This window comes from Typopeltis vanoorti, chromosome 4, assembly GCF_054136105.1.
Source record: "Typopeltis vanoorti isolate ZY-2024b chromosome 4, IOZ_Tvanoo_1.0, whole genome shotgun sequence".
Classification (NCBI taxonomy): domain Eukaryota; kingdom Metazoa; phylum Arthropoda; class Arachnida; order Uropygi; family Thelyphonidae; genus Typopeltis; species Typopeltis vanoorti.
The window spans coordinates 90,350,971-90,371,578 of record NC_143552.1 but is presented as its reverse complement, the minus strand read 5'-3'; the positions used below and the strand labels follow the sequence as shown (position 1 = coordinate 90,371,578).

The 20,608-nt window shown below is 36.6% G+C and overlaps 1 protein-coding gene across 3 annotated transcripts in view; it reads left to right on the top strand.

Moving 5' to 3' along the window:
• The window catches only part of LOC150107491 (endonuclease III-like protein 1), a 71,149-nt gene that overhangs the window by 12,654 nt on the left and 37,887 nt on the right, over positions 1–20,608 (top strand). For all 3 annotated transcript variants that reach the window (XM_090391345.1, XM_090391344.1, XM_090391343.1), the window contains exon 2: positions 4,939–5,410. In XM_090391345.1, coding sequence (XP_090247471.1) covers positions 4,958–5,410 — 453 coding nt within the window. In that variant the 5' untranslated portion in view covers positions 4,939–4,957. The remainder of the gene's footprint in view (positions 1–4,938; positions 5,411–20,608) is intronic.

Genomic DNA, 20,608 nt, shown 5'->3' with positions numbered 1-20,608 from the left:
GGAGATACTCGTATAAGAATAATGATAATAATAATAAATTTTTCAGTTATCTCTAATCCAGAGTATTTTAATAAACCTTTGTATCTTCCTGGTTCTGGTACCTATTGAAGAAACTTTAATAAAAATCAAAACTGATCTGGGTAGTGACTCACCTTGGCAACAAAAAAAAGTCTTGACTCGCTGAACATATCATAACTCATTACAAATTAACAGGAACTTGTCAATTTCCCTATGTCACTAACATTGATGGCTTCCCTGTTTTCTACTGAACTGCTATATCATTATGTATATTTTACATGATGTGGCACAGTACTTTATGTACATAGCTTTGTGTGTGTATATGCTGATTATATACAAAGATTTACAAAATTAGTTGGTTAAATAAATATTATTTACACACCCTTTCATGTGTAATTTTTTCAGTAAATATAGCAAGTAAAAATTCCCATCTTGGTTGGTCAAGTGGTTAACTTACCAGCTCTACAACCTGTGGGTTCAAATCTTGCTATGGTCATCAATGTTTGTGATTGTCTTTACCTGGGTGATGAATATAATTGCCTGGTGTGAGGTCACTGTCCTACTTATTGGAGATCTGAAGTGGCCTGAAAAGTTTCATGTTTAGTCTGCAGAGCAGTTTTAAATCTAATGTCTAGCATTGGATTTAAAACTGCTGTGATATGAAGGAGATATTGATAGCCTCTTAAGGAAGAGTGTCAATATGGGCAAATAAGAACATTCTTATGGATATAAGTTTAGGAAAGTAGTTTAGGATAAGAGGTTCCAATTTTCTGGTTTGGTTGACCAAGTGGTTAGCATATCCGCTCTCCAGCCAAAAGGCTGCATGTTCAAATCCCGCCATGGGCATCGATGGTTCTGATATTTGTGGAAATACTAGTGGTGGTGGTGGTGGCGGTCGGTGGTAGATGGCATTGGTGTAGTTGCAGTCAGTTGGTGAAGACAGAGTTGTAAAGCAGGTGCCCTCCCTCGATGAGTCTTTGAACTCCCTGGAGGTGTTAAATAATAATAATTTATTTTGCTGGCTTGGTTGGCCAAGTGGTTAACATATCTGCTCTCCAGCCAAAAGGTTGTGGGTTTGAATCCCACTGTGGGCATGGATGTTTGGAATTGTCTGTGAAGATACTAGTGCTGGTGTGGATGATGAAAGTAGTTGCAGTTGGCGGAATGGTGGAGACGAAGAGTTGTAGGGTAGGTGCCCCCCCCCCCCCCTCGATGAGTCTTTGGACTCCCTGGAGGTGTTACCTAATAATAATAATAAATCTGTACATGCTTTTAAAAATGCAATGAAAAACAAGAAGCAATTTCGTTTTTGTCCCCTTTTTCTCATGAAAGAATAAAAAAGAAAAACATGAAAGTGATAATATTTTCGAAGCTATCGAGACTTAAAAAATTTAGGAAAAATATCGTAAAAAATATATAAACTGAAGATGGATTTTTTGGATGTTTGGAGTGCATTGAAACACAAAGTGAGGTAACCAACAGTAGATGTAGAAAACATTTAGAAAAAATGTTGTCATGTATGTAGTTCATTACTGTGCAGAAGAGTTCATTATTACTTACCCTTGAAACAACCTTTTGACCCTGAAATTCTTATGATTTCAGGGTCAAAGGGTTGTTTCCAAGGTCTAAGGCTGTTGTGAAAGACACAATAAGCTGCTGTTGCACTCTCATAATAACAGCCATAAAAATCATTCATGTCACTGCCAAGCAGGTCATGTTAATATTAGTATTACTTTCAAGCCTCTTTGGAATTCGAAGACTCATTGTGGGAGGTCAAACACTCACAGACAGCAATTACTATCATACTTTGCCTTGAATACAAAGTTGTGCTGAGAAATTTTGATAAACACCGATTTCTTCAAAACCTCTGACATGTCTTCTTATATACCCTAAAAGAAAAAGTACAAATTATTACAATTTGATGAAACATGGGGAGGCTGAAGGATTTTAAGATTCCTTTCTTGTGGTTATATTAGTTGCTTTAATATCATTTTTGTTCTTGGTGTTTATCAGAACTCCCCCCATTGTACATTCACTTGGAGCACTCACTATTCGCTGTGGCAATGCATTTCCACCCATTCACCACTTGGCAAAAAAAAAAAAAAAAAAAAAACTCCTTTCACCTTATTCATGTGACCTATGTACAGTTTCTAGGGATGACCTATCTTTATTACATCACCCATTATCCTATGTAATAATTCCCCTGGATCTATTTGATAGACTTATACATCTCAATCACATCACTCCTCTAACTATCCACCAGGCTCTGGAGAGCACATTTTCTCAATCTTTCCTCCTCATATACTCAATATTCCAGAATCTTGAGATAGCTTTTGCACTCTGTCTAACATTTCTTATTGCCAGCATAGGCATGTGATCAGATCTGTGCAGAGAAATCCAAATGAGACCAAATAGTGCCTTATCCATATATGTCAGCATTCTGTGCATTATAGTAGCAAGTTTTTAGGTAATCCTTACAATGTATATCTCCCTGAACTTCAGTTCCCTAACCCTAAGTTCCTCAGATCTTTTGTCTCCTGCACCTCCTTTAGCAAAATTCCTCTAGTATGATAAACCTCATTCCATCTTCTCTGGTCAGAGTGCATAACTTTACACTTAGCAACATTGAAATGATATCTCCATTCTTCATCCCAAAGCATCAGCCTATTTAAATTCTCTTGTAACATCATATTCAGAATATTCTGACATTATTGCTCATAATGTAGCATCATCAAACAACTGATTATCTCCTCTAATACCCTGAATTATATCATTGATATATAAATTCAACAACAGTGTTCCCAGAACAGAACTCTAGTATCCCACTCGTCACCTTCCTTTATCAGGACACTGCACCCCCACATATACAACTCGCTTGCTTCTATCAATCAACCATCTCCATTACCAAGATACCAAAAGACTATTCATTCTCTCATCCTCTTCAGTTTCAACAGTGGTTTATCATATGGTACTCATTCAAATGCTTTAGCAAAATCCAGATAAATCACTGTATTAGCACATCCTCTGTTCAATATACTAGTCACTGTAACCAGGTTACTCAAGCATGACTTCGCCATAACAAACTCATGATGCTCTCTCAAAATATTTTCATTCTCATCAATCCAGGTTTATATTCTGTATAGCTAGTGCTCTAACACCTTCACCACTATACTTAATATACACACTGGCCTATAATTTGGCACTACTGACTTGGATTCTTCCTTATGCATTAATATGATTTTGACTTCTTTCCACTTTTCTGGGACTATTCCTGTTGCCAGACTTTTCTTGAACAACCAAATTAAGGTCACTGCCTGCAAGGTACATGGTGATATCCTATCTGTTCAACAGCCTTATGAGCATCATAGTTATTTAATATTCTAAACAGTTCCTATTCTTGCAGTCAGTCTTCTGTCCTCCTTCCTATTGATATTCAACATTACTCTTAACCCCCCCCCCTCACATGACTTGTTTCATCTATAGCAACTAAAGTCAGTCTTCCATAATCACCCTTTCTTCTGCTAACAACATGACTGTAAGAATTTTGTAGGGTTTTGCTTCACTTCAACCAATTTCCTTTCATATTCCAATTTCTCTTTCTTCACTACACTCATCACTTTCGTAGCCTGCACTTTATACTCCTCATGCTGCTGAGGGATACCCTGTTCTTTATCTCCTCCATAATGTCATTTCTCAGAAGCCCCTGCATAATTCTAGGATTCGCCATTTCACCCATACCTTATTTATTATTTTAACCTTAGGCATACCATCTGACAATGCCATAAGTAACTGATTACAGATGAAGTCGCTGATTTCTCTCCTCTTCAACTGATTAAGCCACTGCACATCACTAATCTGTTCCCTTAATTTATTCCTTACTCTGTACTTATCTCTTATACTCATCTCCTAATTGGTGGCATCATGATGGGTGATTGCTATTGTCACTGTATGATATTATTATTATTATTTCCCAAGACCTCATGGAGTCAAAGACTCATCTGGGAATTATTAAATCTAACACTCAAGTCTCATGTGTTGCTTCAACTACGTGCTGTATAATATAGTCGTTCCTAAGTAACTCAAGGAATTTGATCCCCTTGTTCGCACATTTCTTGCTTCTAGTTAGTGTTTTCTGTAGTTAGTCACCCATTATTATTACCCCTCGGTCATTTACCAGTCATATCTGTATGAATCTCGCTCATTAGCAACATTCCCACAAAATATCTAAAATTTGTGCTTACCTCATCAAATGGCTGCAAAGCCGTTATCATTTCTGCTCTCTCCAAGTTCCACATTGAGAGGACACAACTCTTCTGAAATTATCAGTAATACCTCACTTTCTCTTTTATCTTGTCTTTATATATAGTTTCCCACCTGCAAAAGGCTGTACCCATAGTACGTCAGTACCATGGACGAACTTAGGAATTTTTTTTAATCATTTTTTAATAATTTAATTTTTTTATTTTTACATAGTCTGAAAGCCCTACTCAAGAGGCCAAACATGGAAATTTCTCAAGCCACTTCAGGCCTCCAGTTAAGTAAGGCAATGGTTTTATACCAGGTAATGAAATCCATCTCTCACCTAAAGACACTCATGGGGATGCTTATCCATGCCCAAGGTAGGATTCAAACTTTCATCCAGTTGGATGGAGAGTATGTTAACCACTCAGACTAGCCATATGATCAAATAATCCACTTTCTTCATTACAGCAAAATGTTGTAACGAAGAAAGATGCTGGTTTGAAATCCAGCAAAATATAAGTCAGTTAATAAATATGTTTATATAATTTAATTTGTTTAGTCTTGTCTAGATATTATAAATTGACTTTTGTCAGTAAATATATATGCTGCACATATTTATACTATAATGTGCATTACGTATTAAATGTGTGTAGTAAAAAATTGTTATATATATTACAGCATATTCAGACATTTCTGCATGTTTCTAAAAATGTCCCAGAGGCGAAGCATGCAATTAACTGCAAGAATGCAGACACGGAATTCCTGTATATTAGATAATAATTTAACCAAGGACACAACAGATTTTATCTCGAATGAAAATGTTGATCAAACAACATCATCCCACGTTTCTTTGAAACTCAAAACCAAACCATCAAATATTTGTGAAAATCCAGTGTCTCAGAGAGAAAGAAAACGGCGTAAACACATAACTGTTGAATATGAGAGTCCTGTTTCTTCTGATACCCATAACTCTCGAATTGTAAAAAAAAAAACAGCTAAACAAGACAAAGATCAACAGCAGAGGTTATCATGGCAACCTGAAAATTGGCAAACTGTGTTAAAAAATATTAGGAAAATGAGGAAATTAAATCCAGCTCCAGTTGATACACTGGGAGCGGAACATTGTCCAGATGAGTTAACCTCACCAGAAGTAAGTATATTTGATATAAACTCTTAATTAAAATGGAGGAAAAAAATTAAAAGAAAGGAAATTAATTTGAGCTTTAATACCAAAATTTTAACTTTTGATTTTCATTGATGTTTGAGTTTCAGTGTTATAGAATATTGAAATTTTTATTACCTGATAAGTGGTAAAATTGTGCACATTAAGTACTTTGGATGTGTTCCTTCATCTCCTCAGAACAGTATGTATTATTTTTGACCTTCAGTGTTATTTTAGTTGAAAGTCAATGAACCTTGCAGCTCCATAGCAAGCACATCTATACCTCTCTTTAAAATTATTCACCTTGGCCACTGCATTCTGCTTCCTTTCCATTTTTCATACAAAGAATCTACCGGTCAACCACTTGCTCATAGCATGCTTGTGCAGCTTTAGGGTTGACTTTCATCTGCTATTTGCTATTCCATGCAATATGTCCCTGAATATGTTTCATTCTTAATACTGGGATACCAAATGTCCTGCAGAATAAAGGCTACCTTGGATTTATATCCATTGACATTACAATGTATAATTATGATTTCCAGAAGATAGTGGTAATCCATAAACTTATTTTGATCAGAAATATACTTGACATCTGATGCAAGTGTGCATCTCACCTGCAAGTTTTGTCCCATATACTCATAACTGTAATTGCTAGCCAATCACTATCATCTGAGCATTTCTTAATGGAAAAGTTTAATAGCAAAATTTACTGTAACGTATGGTATAGTATAATATAATTGTATCACTTGCCATAAGTGAAATTGTCAGTATTAACTGAATTAAATTGTCATCATCATGAATGAGAACTCCCATGGAGTCATGAGGGTGCTTTTTGTATAGGGAAATGGAGACAAAGTGAAGAGAAAATTGTAGATGCATGTAATACACCTACCACTCTCTCTTCACTTCCTTACTCCCTTATGCATCTTCTAGGAATGGTCTTTGGCCTTTCCCTTTGTCTTAGCATTTGCAAAATCTCTGCTTCAATCTGCTTAATACCTCTCAGCAACTTAAATGTTTCAATCATAATATCTTCCATCTACCAAACTGCAGATTATATGCCCTCAGTCTATCCTTGTGACCAGTGTTATAAAGACCTGATATAATTTTTATTATCTACTTTTGTATCCCCATTAAAATTTCTTCATCCTTTGAAATTCTAGTGATAGGGCATCGACATCACAGTAGGTCAGATGTAGTCTGATTGCAACCCTATACAATGAAATCATCACACTCATCTCTGTTGATCACTATTCTTCTCAGTATTGCAGCAGTACTCTAGGTCATTATCATCACTGTCTTTGTAATATGTCAGTATATTCCCTAAACCTCAAATTTAGAAGTCAAATATGTAATATATCTCCTAAACCTCAAAATTCACTATTCACTATCTTTCCTATAATCTCTTATCTCCTCTATACTTTGGCTGGAGGAGAGGTGACAATTTTCCTCCTAGAACAGGTTTTTCTATCCCAAAACAGAGGCAAACCATAATAAATTTAGTTTAATCCTTTATTCAAGTGTGAGCAAACAAAGTTTGCACCTGAAAATATCTTCAGGACTGGGGTACGGTAGTACAACACCGGGCAACTCATAGTAAAGGTGGACCAAGCTAACATGACTCCTATCTCAGTATCTCCTATAATGCAAAACACATCTCCTTGTGGATATGTATAATGTTATGCATTAAGGGAAGGGCCACTACCCAGACTAGTTTTGACCTTTATTGAGGTCTCTTTAGTGGAGCCGGGCCCAGAAGTGGAGATGTCAGGAGAGGTCATTTTTACCTATAGGAGTTGCCAAAAGGTGTGCTACCTTTTTATTAAATTACTCTGGATTTAGAGAAAGATGTTGAAAGTTTATTTTTCACTTGGTTAGACTATAATAAATTTAGTTTAATCCTTTATCCAAGTGTGAGCAAACAAAGTTTGTGCCTGAAAATATCTTCAGGACTGGGGTAAGGTAGTACAACACCGGGCAACTCGTAGCAAAGGTAGACCAAGCTAACATCACTCCTATCTCAGTATCTCCCATAATGCAAAACACATCTCCTTGTGGATATGTATAATGTTATGCATTAAGGGAAGGGCCACTACCCAGACTAGTTTTGACCTTTATTGAGGTCTCTTCAGTGGGAGCCAGGTCTAGAAGTGGAGATCCTGAAGATATTTTCAAGTGCAAACTTTGTTTGCTCACACTTGGGTAAAGGATTAAACTAAATTTATTATAGTCTAACAAGTGAAAAATAAACTTTCAACATCTTTCACTAAATCCAGAGTAATTTAATAAAAAGGTGGCACACCTTTTGGCAACTCCTATAGGTAAAGATGACCTCGCCATTACTTCTGCCTGGTATCTCCACTTCTGAGCCTGGCTCTCACTGTAGAGACCTCAATAAAGGTCGAAACTAGTCTGGGTAGTGGCCCTTCCCTTAATGCATAACATTATACATATCTGCATGGAGATGTGTTTTGCATTATGGGAGATACTGAGATAGGAGTGATGTTAGCTTGGTCAACCTTTGCTACGAGTTGCCCGGTGTTGTACTACCTTACCCCGGTCCTGAAGATATTTTCAGGTGCAAACTTTGTTTGCTCACACGTGGATGAAGGATTAAACTAAATTTATTATAGAGTAACCAAGTGAAAAATAAACTTTCAACAGGCAAACCAGCCATAATGAGGTTTTCTAACTGGTTTTGTCTGCTTTGTGTTGAGCAGTTAACCATATAATATCTTAGTCTTTTATAGTTTAGTTGCTTCAGCCGTAATTCCAAATAGCTGAGCCTAGCCTCCTCAACTTCATCCAGTACAGCATGCAATCCACCAATAGAGATGCAATGCCCCTTCACTAATAGATCCAGAATTCACAAACCATACATTTAACCACATTAAATTTACATCCCCCATTCTTTTTTCCCACCTATCTTCTGAAGAGCCACAATATAAGTATTATTACCATTAACTCTCCCTGGCTTTATTCACAAACAATTGAACATCCCCCCCCCCACAATCATGTCGCAATATATTGTTACCCTAAAGCAGTGATGGCGAACCTATGACATGGGTGTCAGCACTGACACACTTGAGGGTTTCAAGTGACACACCTTGGATGTTGAAAAATATTGGTATTCTGATGAAAAAACTAATTTCAATAAGTTCAGTTTATTAAATTATTTGTATAATATGAATTCATAGATTGTATATCAATGTCCTGTTAAATAAATAGCCTAATATGATATGTATAAGTCACCATCTATGATTAATTAAAAAAAACTTATTAAAAGTTATTCATTAAAGTTGCCTTTAATTATCTTTATATGCGTTGTTAATTCTGTAAGCTAATTACCAGTCATCTATGATTAAGTAGTTAAATTTATAATGCATATGCAAGTGGCACATCAACAACGTCAATATTTTTAAAAAAAAGATGTTTGACACACCTGGGTAAAAAGGTTTGCTATCACTGCCCTAAAGGTTGAACAGTAATGGTTCTACAGAGTGGCCCATAAGTCACAAAAATGGGTTTTAAAATGTAAATAACTTTTTTGATTATTAATTTTTTTTTTTTTTTTTTTTCGCCTCAGGTATTCTAAGAAACATTTGGGAAAATAATCAAGAAAAAGTTCACAACCAAACAATGAACCAAAATCATGCAATTTTATTTTGCAAATCAACATTAAATTATTCTAACGCAAAGAGCACATCACTGCCATTTTAATTGGCCATCATATTCTCCAGATCTGATGGCTTCTGACTTCTTCCTATGGGGTTACCTGAAGGAAAAGGTATGTGAACAATTCCCAGACAATCCAACTGGTGAAGAAGAGAACATTCAAGCAGAAATTAGGGCGCTACAGCCTACAGTCTTAGAATATGCTGTAGAAAAGGCCCCATCTTTGTGAAGCTGAAAATTGGAAGACATTTACGTGATATGGTTTCTAATAAAAACACCTCCAGATTCTCTATTTCATTATAACAAAAAAGAATAAAAACAATTAATTAAAAAAAAACTTATTAAATGTTTAAACACCTTAGTGACTTATGAGGCACCTGTAGTACTAAGGCCTTTGGAATCTCACTTACAACCTTCCTTCTCCTTGATAATACGAGGGTGGGCTGAAAAGTTCTTAGCCCAGCAATGAAAAAACGAATTTATAATTTCAAAATTATTTTTATTTTTCAACATAATCTTCCTTAAGACTAATACATTCATTTCAGCGATGCTCCATTATCCCATCCCTGTAGTGGTTCTCAGTATGATCTGCAAGATATTCTCTACAGCTGCAATCACCTCTTGATTCAAAGAAAACCAATGACTAGCAAGGAAAAGTTTTAGTTTTGAGAAGAGATAGAAGTCAGAGAGAGCCAAAATCTGGGGAAATAGGGTGGATGTTCCAACAATTCATAGTGCAGATCCCTTAATTTTCCCATTGCCAAAAACACCTTTGTGGGCTGGTGCATTGTCCTGATGAAAGATGATTTTTTTCTTCTTCAAACCAGGTCTTTTCTCATGAATTTTTCGTCTAGTCTAGTCAAAATATCGGAATAATATTCCCCAATTATTGTTTTACTTTTTTCAAGATAATTAATAAACAAAATTCGTTTAGCAACCTAAAACACTGATGCCATGACCTTTCTTGCTGATAGAACCAACTTTATCTTCTTTGGTGCTAAACAACCGGCTTCTATCCACTGTTTTGACTGCTTTGGATTCTGGTGTGTAATGGTGAATCGAAGTCTCATCCATAGTAATAAATTGAAGCACAAAATCAGTATTATTCTTGTTAAAATGTTCCACGCACTGTTCAGAAATTGCGTTCCGATATTGCGTTTTTGATCTGCTGTGAGCAAGTGCGGCACCCATCTTGCGCAAAGCTTTTTCATTTGCAATTCTTCATGCAAAACATATCCCACACTTTATTTTGAAATGCCTATAGTCTCAGCAATTTCACGCACCTTGACTCGCCGGTCATCAAATACCATATCGTGCACTTGATCAATGATTTCTGGTGTTGTTACACTTTTTGGACGTCCTTCATGTGGATCATCTTCAAGGCTGGTACAGCCACATTTAAACTCAGCAGCCCATTTCTTAATTGTCGAAAACGAAGGAGACGAGTGGCCATAAACTTATATGAACTTTGAATGAATTTCTTTTGTCGTTAAATCTTTTACACTGCACGATACTCAATTTTATCCATTTCAAGGGATACAGATAACACTTTTGCTTCACACAGCTGTATAAAACAAACTGCTGGATAGAATGACTTTCAATTTCACATGGATGCTTATGATAGATGTACCAATCTTAGAAAAAAAATCTTGCCGATGTGTTGCCATCTATCGTCGAGGCCGAGAACTTTTCAGACTACCCACGTACATTCCCCAATACAAAATTTTAATATCTGTCAGAAGCTGATTATCAGTCATCCCAGTACAGAGTTTTATGTGTGAGCACAACTGACTTTCTGAGAGGGTGGACAAAGATGATATAAAACATGACATATGGAGAAACATTTTTTAAATCATTTGCTTTGTTGAGGCAATTTATTTGTCATATAGTACTGTATAATTCAAATTTTATAATAATATTTATGGAAGTCATTTATGTCAATGTATTATTTATTTGTGTAGAATTTTTAGCCATGTTTCATATCCCATTTTCAATACACTATAGTAAGAAGAGAGAAACATAAAAATGAATAACAATTAAATTCAAAGCATGTGATATATGCACTGTCGACTGCAGGAGGATAACTCCATCTACATTAATAGATATAAAGGAGTCAATTTTTTTAAAAAAATAAAACATTAATTTAAATAATTAATTAGTTACAATTTTTATGAAACACATCAATGGTTAGTATTAGGATGACTTCTGAAAATTGAGAAAGTTTAATGTAATAATTTTTGTGAAGGTTAGAATCGTGAATATGTGTTTTGCAACTTTCTTTGTACAATTTTTTCAGAAGAAAATAACTTTTATGTAGAACTTTAGTATTATTCCACAGAATTCTATGTTTTGTAGACAAGGTGTTATTTGCTAAACCAGATTTATCAAGCTCTTTAAGTTAAATATGTTTTTGATGTTCTCCAAGATGAATTTGTGAATGACCAGCCTGTCCATAATAACATAGGTCACAAAAACAAAGGATTCTGCAAACTTCTGAATAAGAGAGGAAGATGTTTGTCTTTTGGAGAGACAAGAAAGGTATTAAATTTATGAACTGGATGAAAACAGACTTTCAGGTCAATCTGGTGAAACGGTTTTTTTTCTGATAATCCTTTAACATCAACATCATCAAATTCCTGATATATATATCCTCAAGGGATTTACAGGATATGATAGTACTACACAAAAAATTTACATCATTACTAACTTCCTATCTACAGTTTTCCTCCAAATCAGTCTGTTACATGTCAAGCCTCCAACATTATCAGATCTGATATTTCTATCCTATGGTCATGAGAGTTGGTTAATGACCGAAAGAATGCGGACACGAATCCAAGCGGCTGAAATGAGGTTCCTTCGAGGGGTTGTGGGCTGACAAAACTCGACAGAGTCAGAAGCTCTGCAATTCGGGAAACCCTCAATACTCAACCGCTGCTTCTCCGTGTTGAGAAATCACAGTTACGCTGGTACGGGCACCTGGTCAGAATGCCACAAGAACAGCTCCCTCAGCAGGCCCTCGTTGCCAAGCCAGAGGGTGGGAGGCCACATGGAAGGCCAAGGACTCGCTGGATAGATTATATCCAAAACCTTGGGTGGACACGTTTGGGAATCCCACCAGAACATCTAAGCTTGGTGGCAGAGGATCGTGACCATTGGAAGTTCCTCTTGCAGCTGTTGCCCCCACAACCCATTTAGGAAGAGTGGGCCTTGAAGATGTATCTATGTATGTATATTTCTATCTTCTAAGGCATTTATTATTGTATCAATACACACCTATAGCTTGGTCTTCCTCTGGGTCTTTTTACTGCCAATCTGCAGAGAACATTTGTTTTGCGAATCTTTCCTCTCCCATTCTGTTTAAGTGACCATACCACCTGAGATTAGCTCTGCTAACACATTCTTGGATGCTGACAATGTCAAATTCATATAAATAATGAATGACAGAGGGGATAATGTACATCCCTTTCTGATACCAGATTTAACATTAACACGTTCATTGCCAAGCTGAAAATTGGAATTTCGTGTGGTGGCCAAATTTTTTTATTTTTTTATTTAGTTTTTATTGTGCTCAAAATAAGTTAATATATTATTTATATGCTTTTATTATTACGTACATAGGATTTATGTACTCTAAATATCTATTACGCGATATCGTGTGATATGTAATTCGGTCAAATAAGTTATATATTTTACAAATAAAAAACATTTAAATATAATAATTATAACTTTAATTATCAGTCTTTTATAATTACATAGAATTTTTAGAAATAACGTACAAATAGAAAAAAATAATTATCAAAAATCAACATTTATAGGGAACTTACTAAAAAAAAAAAAAAAAACAATACTCAAAATAAATAAAAACCAAACTTCAAGCACGCTAAATCAACGTCTAACTAAACAAAATCATCACGTCGTCGCCTTGTCCGAACGCCGCCACTGTGCGCACTGGCTAACATAAACAATAGACAATGGCTGGTGGCCATCCCCCACTCCACGAAAGTCAATCCCTATCCTAGTGGCCAATATAAATGTTACGCGCCATTTCGCTGTGGCCGCTATGCTATTTTGCTTAGAAACTTGATAGCGACGTCCATGCGATAAAGCGTGATCGGTCGCCTGGTGAGAACACGCATCACGTGATATCGCGTGCTTGGCAATGAACGTGTTAAACCATCTTCCTGCTTCCTTCATTTCTAACTGCTGACTTACAACTCAAATAAAGACTAAGTATTGCTTGATATAATGTCCCATTGACACCATATAACTGTAGCATTTTGAATAGCTTCTCTCTTGGCACCTTGTCATATGCCTTTTTCAAATCTACAAAACTTAAATATAGATCTTTGTTATATTCCCATGATTTCTCAGCTATCTGTCATAAAATGAAAATCTGATACTAACAGCCTCTATTTGGCCTGAATCTAGCTTGTTCTTCACCAAGCTTCTCTTCCACAATTCTTCTCAACTGTTTCTCAGGTAAACTTGCATATATCTTACAGGAACACACTGTAGGGAAATACCTCTGTAATTCTCACATTCAGTTTTATTTCCCTTTTTATATATGGGTACAATGAGAGCTCTACTCCAATCATCTGGAAGTCGTCCCTCTGTCCAAGCCTTTTGAACTATGCAGTGCAGCCAGTTTGACTTTTATACCTTTATACTTGAGCAGTTCTGGTCGAATATCATCTACTCCTGCTGCCTTTCCACATATCAGGCTTTTGATGGCCTTTTCCACTTCAAGTATGGATATGTATTCCTGACTGCAAGCCTGGTCCATGTTTTTACCACTGTTCTGTCATCACTGCTTGTTTCATTTAGCATTTTTTCGAAGTAATTACTCCATACTTCAAGGATATCTTTTTCTCCAGATATCATGTCACCTTTATCATCCCTAATTGCTTTTACAGCACTCTTTATTCCATTTCTGAGCTTCTTCAACAGCCTCCAGAAAATCTTGCCACCTTCTTGATATTAATTTTCTATGTTCTTACCAAAGTCTTCCCATGATTTTTGTTTAGCTAGTTTTAGCTAGTTCTTACATTTGTCTCTGTATTCTCTAAAAGCTCAAGCTGACATTTGCCAGGAACTTTTGATATGCTTTCTTCTTTTCCTTCACTGCCTCTTTAACTTCCTGTGTCCACCATGGAATTCTGATTTTTCTATCCTTGCAGAAAACCTCACCACATGCCTCTCTGGCTGAATCAATCAGTGTTTTCTTCAGGACTTGCCACTGAATCTCCAATGCTTGGTTTCTGTTATCAAACTCTTTCATTTTTATTTCAAGGATGTTTGTGTATTTTAGTCTACAGTTCACATCTGAGAGCTGCTCAACTTTAATTCGCTTTAAAACTTTCTTACATGTTCTTCTTTTCAATATTCAATTCAATTTTATCCTCAAGACTAAATGGTGATCACTTCCAATTTCAACTCCTCTGTACACTCTGCTGTCGTGCACCAGGGAGAAAACATCACTATCAACAATAACATAGTCAATGAGACTTTTCTTATTTCTTGCCTCTTCTCTCAATGTGAATTTGTGCACAATTTTATGTTGGGACATTGTGTTAGTAATAACCAGTTGTCCTGAGCAGAAATCCAACAGGTATTTGCTTTTTAGCTTTGCTCTTTTCTCCAAATTTTCCCAAAATATTTCTGTATGTCTGACAATATTTCCTATTTAGATCCGCAACAATGACCAACTCTTCCTTTTTCATTGTGTCAGTTGCTTTCTCTAAAGCCTCAAAAAATTTCTCCACTTCTACCTTAGTAGAACCTTCTGTGGGACCATAGGCACAAATAAGTCTCATTGTCCAGTTCCCTATTCTGATATTTGCCCATATCACTCTACTTGAGACTGCCTACCATTCAAGAAGACTAGCCTCATTTTTAGTGTTGAATACTATGGCTACCCCCCTCTTTACCTTGATTGTCATTGCCTGAATATAACATTTTGTATTTATTGCTCAGAAAGAGCTCACCAGTTTTTGCCTTTTTTGTTTCAGTAACCCTTATTATGTCGATCTGGTACTTATCCAATTTCTCAGCTAGCTCCATTTCTTTGCCATTCAGGCTTCTTATGGTGATAGTACTGATCTTGAACTCTAGTGATTCTGAGTTGTGGTGGGTTTTAGGATTTGTTCCAGTAGCTGACTTTTCGCTGTTTGCCCTGGTTCCCTGGCAAAAACAATGGGGCATTGATTAACTGGGTGACGCCCCCAGCCGGCATGAAATTCTGCCATGTTGTACGATCATTTTATGTTTTGGTTTAAGCCAATAAGAATATAATTTGATCAGCTAAATCTCAAATTTCCAGCCCATCCTCCTTTGTGTAGTATCCTGGTAGATACCTAACGAGGAGGTGAGAATTGGACATTTGGTCAGAAACCCTGGTCGGTTTTTCGCATTCCTTTAAAGACTATGTGGAAGTCTCGTCTAAGTTATATTGCTTTGACCCCTAAGCATCCTATCCTTTAACATATGAGAGACAAATTCTAGATACTCCTTCTCGAAGAGGATTAAGATGAAATCAATAATTATTAATTATTTTATTGATAGCAATATACACTTTCAAAAGGAAGTGTGCTTTGCATTATTCAATACTAAGGTAATCGATGTGAAGTCGGCAACTTCTATATACAAGGTGACTGGTCTGTGAAGATACTTCATGCACATACTTGGTTTGCGTATAGTTGGGTAAAGATTGAAACAAGAATATAATTTCTTGTCAAGTATGATATATCACCTCTTTGTCGCTTCCCCCCCCTCAATCCTCTGCAGATTATATGCCCTCAGCTTATCTTCATAATGTTCTGCAATCATTTTTATTTTTCACTTCTGCAGCCTCTCTACAGTTAATTTATCTCCTTCAAATCTCAGTAATCAGATCTTTGCAGAGTAATTCAAATGTGACCTGATCAAGACCTTGTTCCATAATCATTAATTCCCTTTGTAAAATAGCATATTGCTATCACCCATAGAAGAAAAAGAAGAAAGCCTGTTGCTGGTGTCCTGTTGCCTTCCTTGCCCTACAGTAAGTATTTGTCTGCAGATATGTGTGTGTACCAACTGAGTGTGTTCACAGGACTGGTTTGCCTGTTTTGAGGGATGAAAAATCCAAGTTTCTGGGAAGTTGAACCTCCACCACCATATGAGACCAGCTCACTCACCTTTAGTCAAAAAGACCCGATAAAGGTTCATCTCTTTGCATACAAGAATAAACCCAGGTCTTTCCAACCAAAGGACTTCATCTATACCATCCGAGCTATGGAGGTTCCAATCAAGGCTTTATACAATGGAATTACCATCCTCTTATATCTGCTACACAGTGTCCTCTGAACTTCAAATTTCTGTTTGCTATCATCCCAAGATCCTTGACTCTCTCCAATTCTTCCAGTATAGCTCCACCAAGAGAATAAACAGCCTTCTTCTCATATGTGGATCCCAAATTAAGAATAATAATAATTAAGAGCTTGGAAAAGTTTATGAGTTCAAACTTAGGAATGGGAAGAAGAGTGTCAGTATACTCTACAAAGAATAGTATGGTCTTGTCATAGTGGTTTGCTGTCATGCTTTCTGAGTAGATAATATCTTTGCTTTCCAACTACGATTTCTCGGTTTGACTTTTCCTGTGTCATGAATGTTTATGAATGTCTTTAAGTAGAAGATCATTTTCATTGCCCTTCTTATTTGAAGGCCTGAGGTGGTTACATATAATTTTGACTTTCAAACCATCTTTAGTGCTAAATATGCTATAGGTTTATAGTCTTTTATGGATGGATTGACAAAATTATGGCAGGTTTGATAAGGGAATTGGATACATTATTATTATTCCAAGATCCCTTGCAGGCACAGATTCATCTAGGAGGTCCCTTTTGTCATATACACACACACACAGCTCATCATATCATATTATGTCTTAAACACATTCAGATTCTCTGCAGACATCATGCTCTCACCAATGCATTCCAATCATTCACAACTCTAAATGCAAAAAACCTGCTACTGACACCCTCCTTATAAAGTTTCCAGAGATGACCTCTTGTTCTAACCCCATCACCCACCATTTTATGAAAAACCTCTTCAACATTAATTCTATAACAACCCCTTACTAACTTGCATGTCTTTATCATATTGCCTCTCTTCCTCCTATCCACTAGACTCTGAAAACTGAATCATCTCAACCTTTCTTCATATTAAACATTCCAGAGATCAGAAACTGTTTTGGTCAATTGCCTTCTGGACTCTCTCTCCAACATCTATTCATCCTTTCAAAAACCAGGTGACCAAATCTGTGCACAGCAGTCCGTATGTGACCTAATCAGAGCCTAATACAATGGAACCAGTATCTCCTTACTTCTACAAGTCAGTGTCCTGACATCATTCCCAGAATTCATTGTGTTGTCCTCACAATTTTGGCAATATGTCCTCTAAATTTCAGATCCTTATCCATCATCACCCCAAGATCTTTTATTTCCTCCACCTCCAACAATATATTCCCACCAAGAGTTAATTCTACATCACATTTTTGCTTTCCAAATTTTAAAACCTTACATTTTGCAACATTGAACTGGCTTCCTCACTGTACCCATTTACTCAGTCTATTCAAGTCTTCTTGTAAAGCCACAACATTTGGTCTATTCCTCATAGTTAATCCCAACTTTGCATCATCAGCAAACTCAATATCCCCATTCAAATCTTCCCCAGTGTTGTTAATATACAAATTAAACAGCAATGGCCCAAAAACAGACCCCTGAGGCACAACACCACCACTAATGACTTTCCTCTTCTGGTTCTGGGACATGCCCCCCCCCCCCATACACAACTTGTTGATACCTATCAAACAGCAAATCTCCAATCCAATACACTAGTCTAATATCCAACCTCATCTGCTCTAGTTTGACTATCAGCTTGTCATGTAGTAATCTAACAAAAAGCCTTTGCAAAGTCTAAGTATACTACTGTGTGCCCATCTCCTGCACCCAATGCTACTGTCACTTATAATAATAAGTAAGTAGATTACTAAAACATGACCTCTCTTTAGCAAATCCATGTTGTCCATCAAAGATAATTTGATGGACAGCATGAATTGATTGAAACTTGACCCAATGTAAGACTCATTTTAAACAAATATGCCAAGGCAGATGTCAACTCCCTAGCACATTCCTTCAAAATATGCATTGATATATTATCAAGTTCCAAGCCTTATTAATATCAAGTTTGCTTAATTCTTCATATACTTCTTCCTCACTCACAGTTAGTCAATCCTCTTCATCATCCACTGCTCTTAAACTCTCCATGATGTCACATTCACAAGGTAAAATTCACAAGATAAAAGACCTTTTTGAACTGCTCATTAAATATCTCAACTATATCCTCTGCAGCAGTTGTTCCTTAGACCATTTTTTCCACTCAGTGCCATCCAACCATAATTGTTCTTATTTTTGCTAGCTACATGTTGAAAAGTCCCTCAGATTCTTTTTTTGACTTCATTAGCTAACTGCTATTCATACGTCACTTTTGCTACCTTTACCAACCAGGGCTTTTCCTTGCCTGTTCTTTGTAATCCTCATGGAATTGATTATTACCACTCCTCTTATGTTGCCTTCATAATGCCTTTTCCCTCTGTATTACATGCTTAATCTCTTCATTCATCTATTTCACACCTACCTTATTTAACCTTCTGACCCCTTGGAATACATTTAGACATTGCTTCTACTAGATAGTTCTTGAATATCACCAAAGCAGCATTGATCTCCTTTCTACCCAACTCCTCATTCCATACTACAGCTCCAAGCTCCTGAGCTTCTCATAATCACCAGCTTTGTAGTTCCACATATATGGTTTCCTCACATGGCTGGTAATCACCTAGGTAATCACTTCATGGTCACTCACCAACTGGAGGGAGATTTGACACCTCATTTATAATAACATCCTCTGGTGAGATGCTTAAATCTAAGACTTTGAATCCTCGTGTGCAAAAGATGTCTAAATGCCCTAGATGAGATATTTTATATGGAGGGTAGTGGCTGTTATGATTTTATTATTATTATTCAGGTCTCCATGGAATCAAAAGACTCATCGTGGGAGGTCCTTCCTGAAAAATACTAAGTCTATCATACCACTCCTTGAACTCACTGACCGTTCGTGCTCTCACCACTCAGGTCACCACTTACCTTCAGGCACTGCATTCCATGGCTCAACCACCCTCCATGCAAAGAAACCACTCCTCACCCTCTTGCTCACAGGCTCCTTTCATGACTTCCAGGGATGGTGTTGTGTCCCAATTTACGATTATTAGGCTTTCAACTATCCTTACATGTGAAACTCTACTTGTCTTTGTCCAAATCTTATTTATATACGAGATATCACCCAAATACAAATATTCAAGCTTCTTCCCCCCTTAGTTTAAGATATAAAATTCAAAAACAAGGAGCAATTACCAAAATATGTCTGAGTGAAACTAACTAATATGCATAACTGGTGATTAGTTTATGGAATTAACAATGCATATAAAGTATATTAATTAAAGGTAACTTTAATGAATAACTTCTATATTTCGGCAACGTCACATTGCCATCTTCAGGAACATAAAGATATGGTATGTGCATGCAGGCACTAACATGAGGAAGAAAGCAAGAAACTAATATTGTTCCTAAAGTCCTAATGGTGCCCTCTGGAGGGCTAATTTGGTAGTCTTGGCAGTTGGGCTGAAGTTCTCATAATGTAAGTCTCCCAAATTTGAGGTAGTTTCATGCACCCAAATTTGTCGAGGTTAGGAACGTTTTTTAGAGCTGCTGAAGATTCTTTGAATAATCTTTCGTATTTAAACTTGCTGCGATGAATTATTTTTGTTTTCTTCCAACGAATTTTATGGTGGGTATCTAAGGCATGGTCTGCGGCTGTACTGATGGAACTGGATGTAGTCTTGGTGTTCTGAGATCCTGATATTTGTTGTTCTGCCTGTTTGGCCAAATTGTCCTACTTTGCATGAAACTACCCCAAATTTGGGAGACTTACATTATGAGAACTTCAGCCCAACTGCCAAGACTACCAAATTAGCCCTCCAGAGGGCACCATTAGGACTTTAGGAACAATATTAGTTTCTTGCTTTCTTCCTCATTTGTTTTGTGTTAGTGCCTGCGTGCACATACCATATCTTTATGTTCCTGAAGATGGCAATGTGACGTTGCCAAAATATAGAAGTTATTCATTAAAGTTACCTTTAATTAATATACTTTATATGCGTTGTTAATTCCGTAAACTAATCACCAATTATGTCTGACCAACGTATAAGCCTTGCTACTAGAATCGTAACTAATATGCAGTCGTGACCTTTATCTCGTAACTTAACAAATCCATGCCTACCAAATTAACCCCACGTGATTAGGTTCGTACGTTGTTACAAGTGGTGCATTGAGCGGCTATCTCAGACAACTGTATTTTCGATGAGCAAAAGTTTATTGAACTCTTAAACATGGTACAATTCATTCTTTATCAAATAAAACT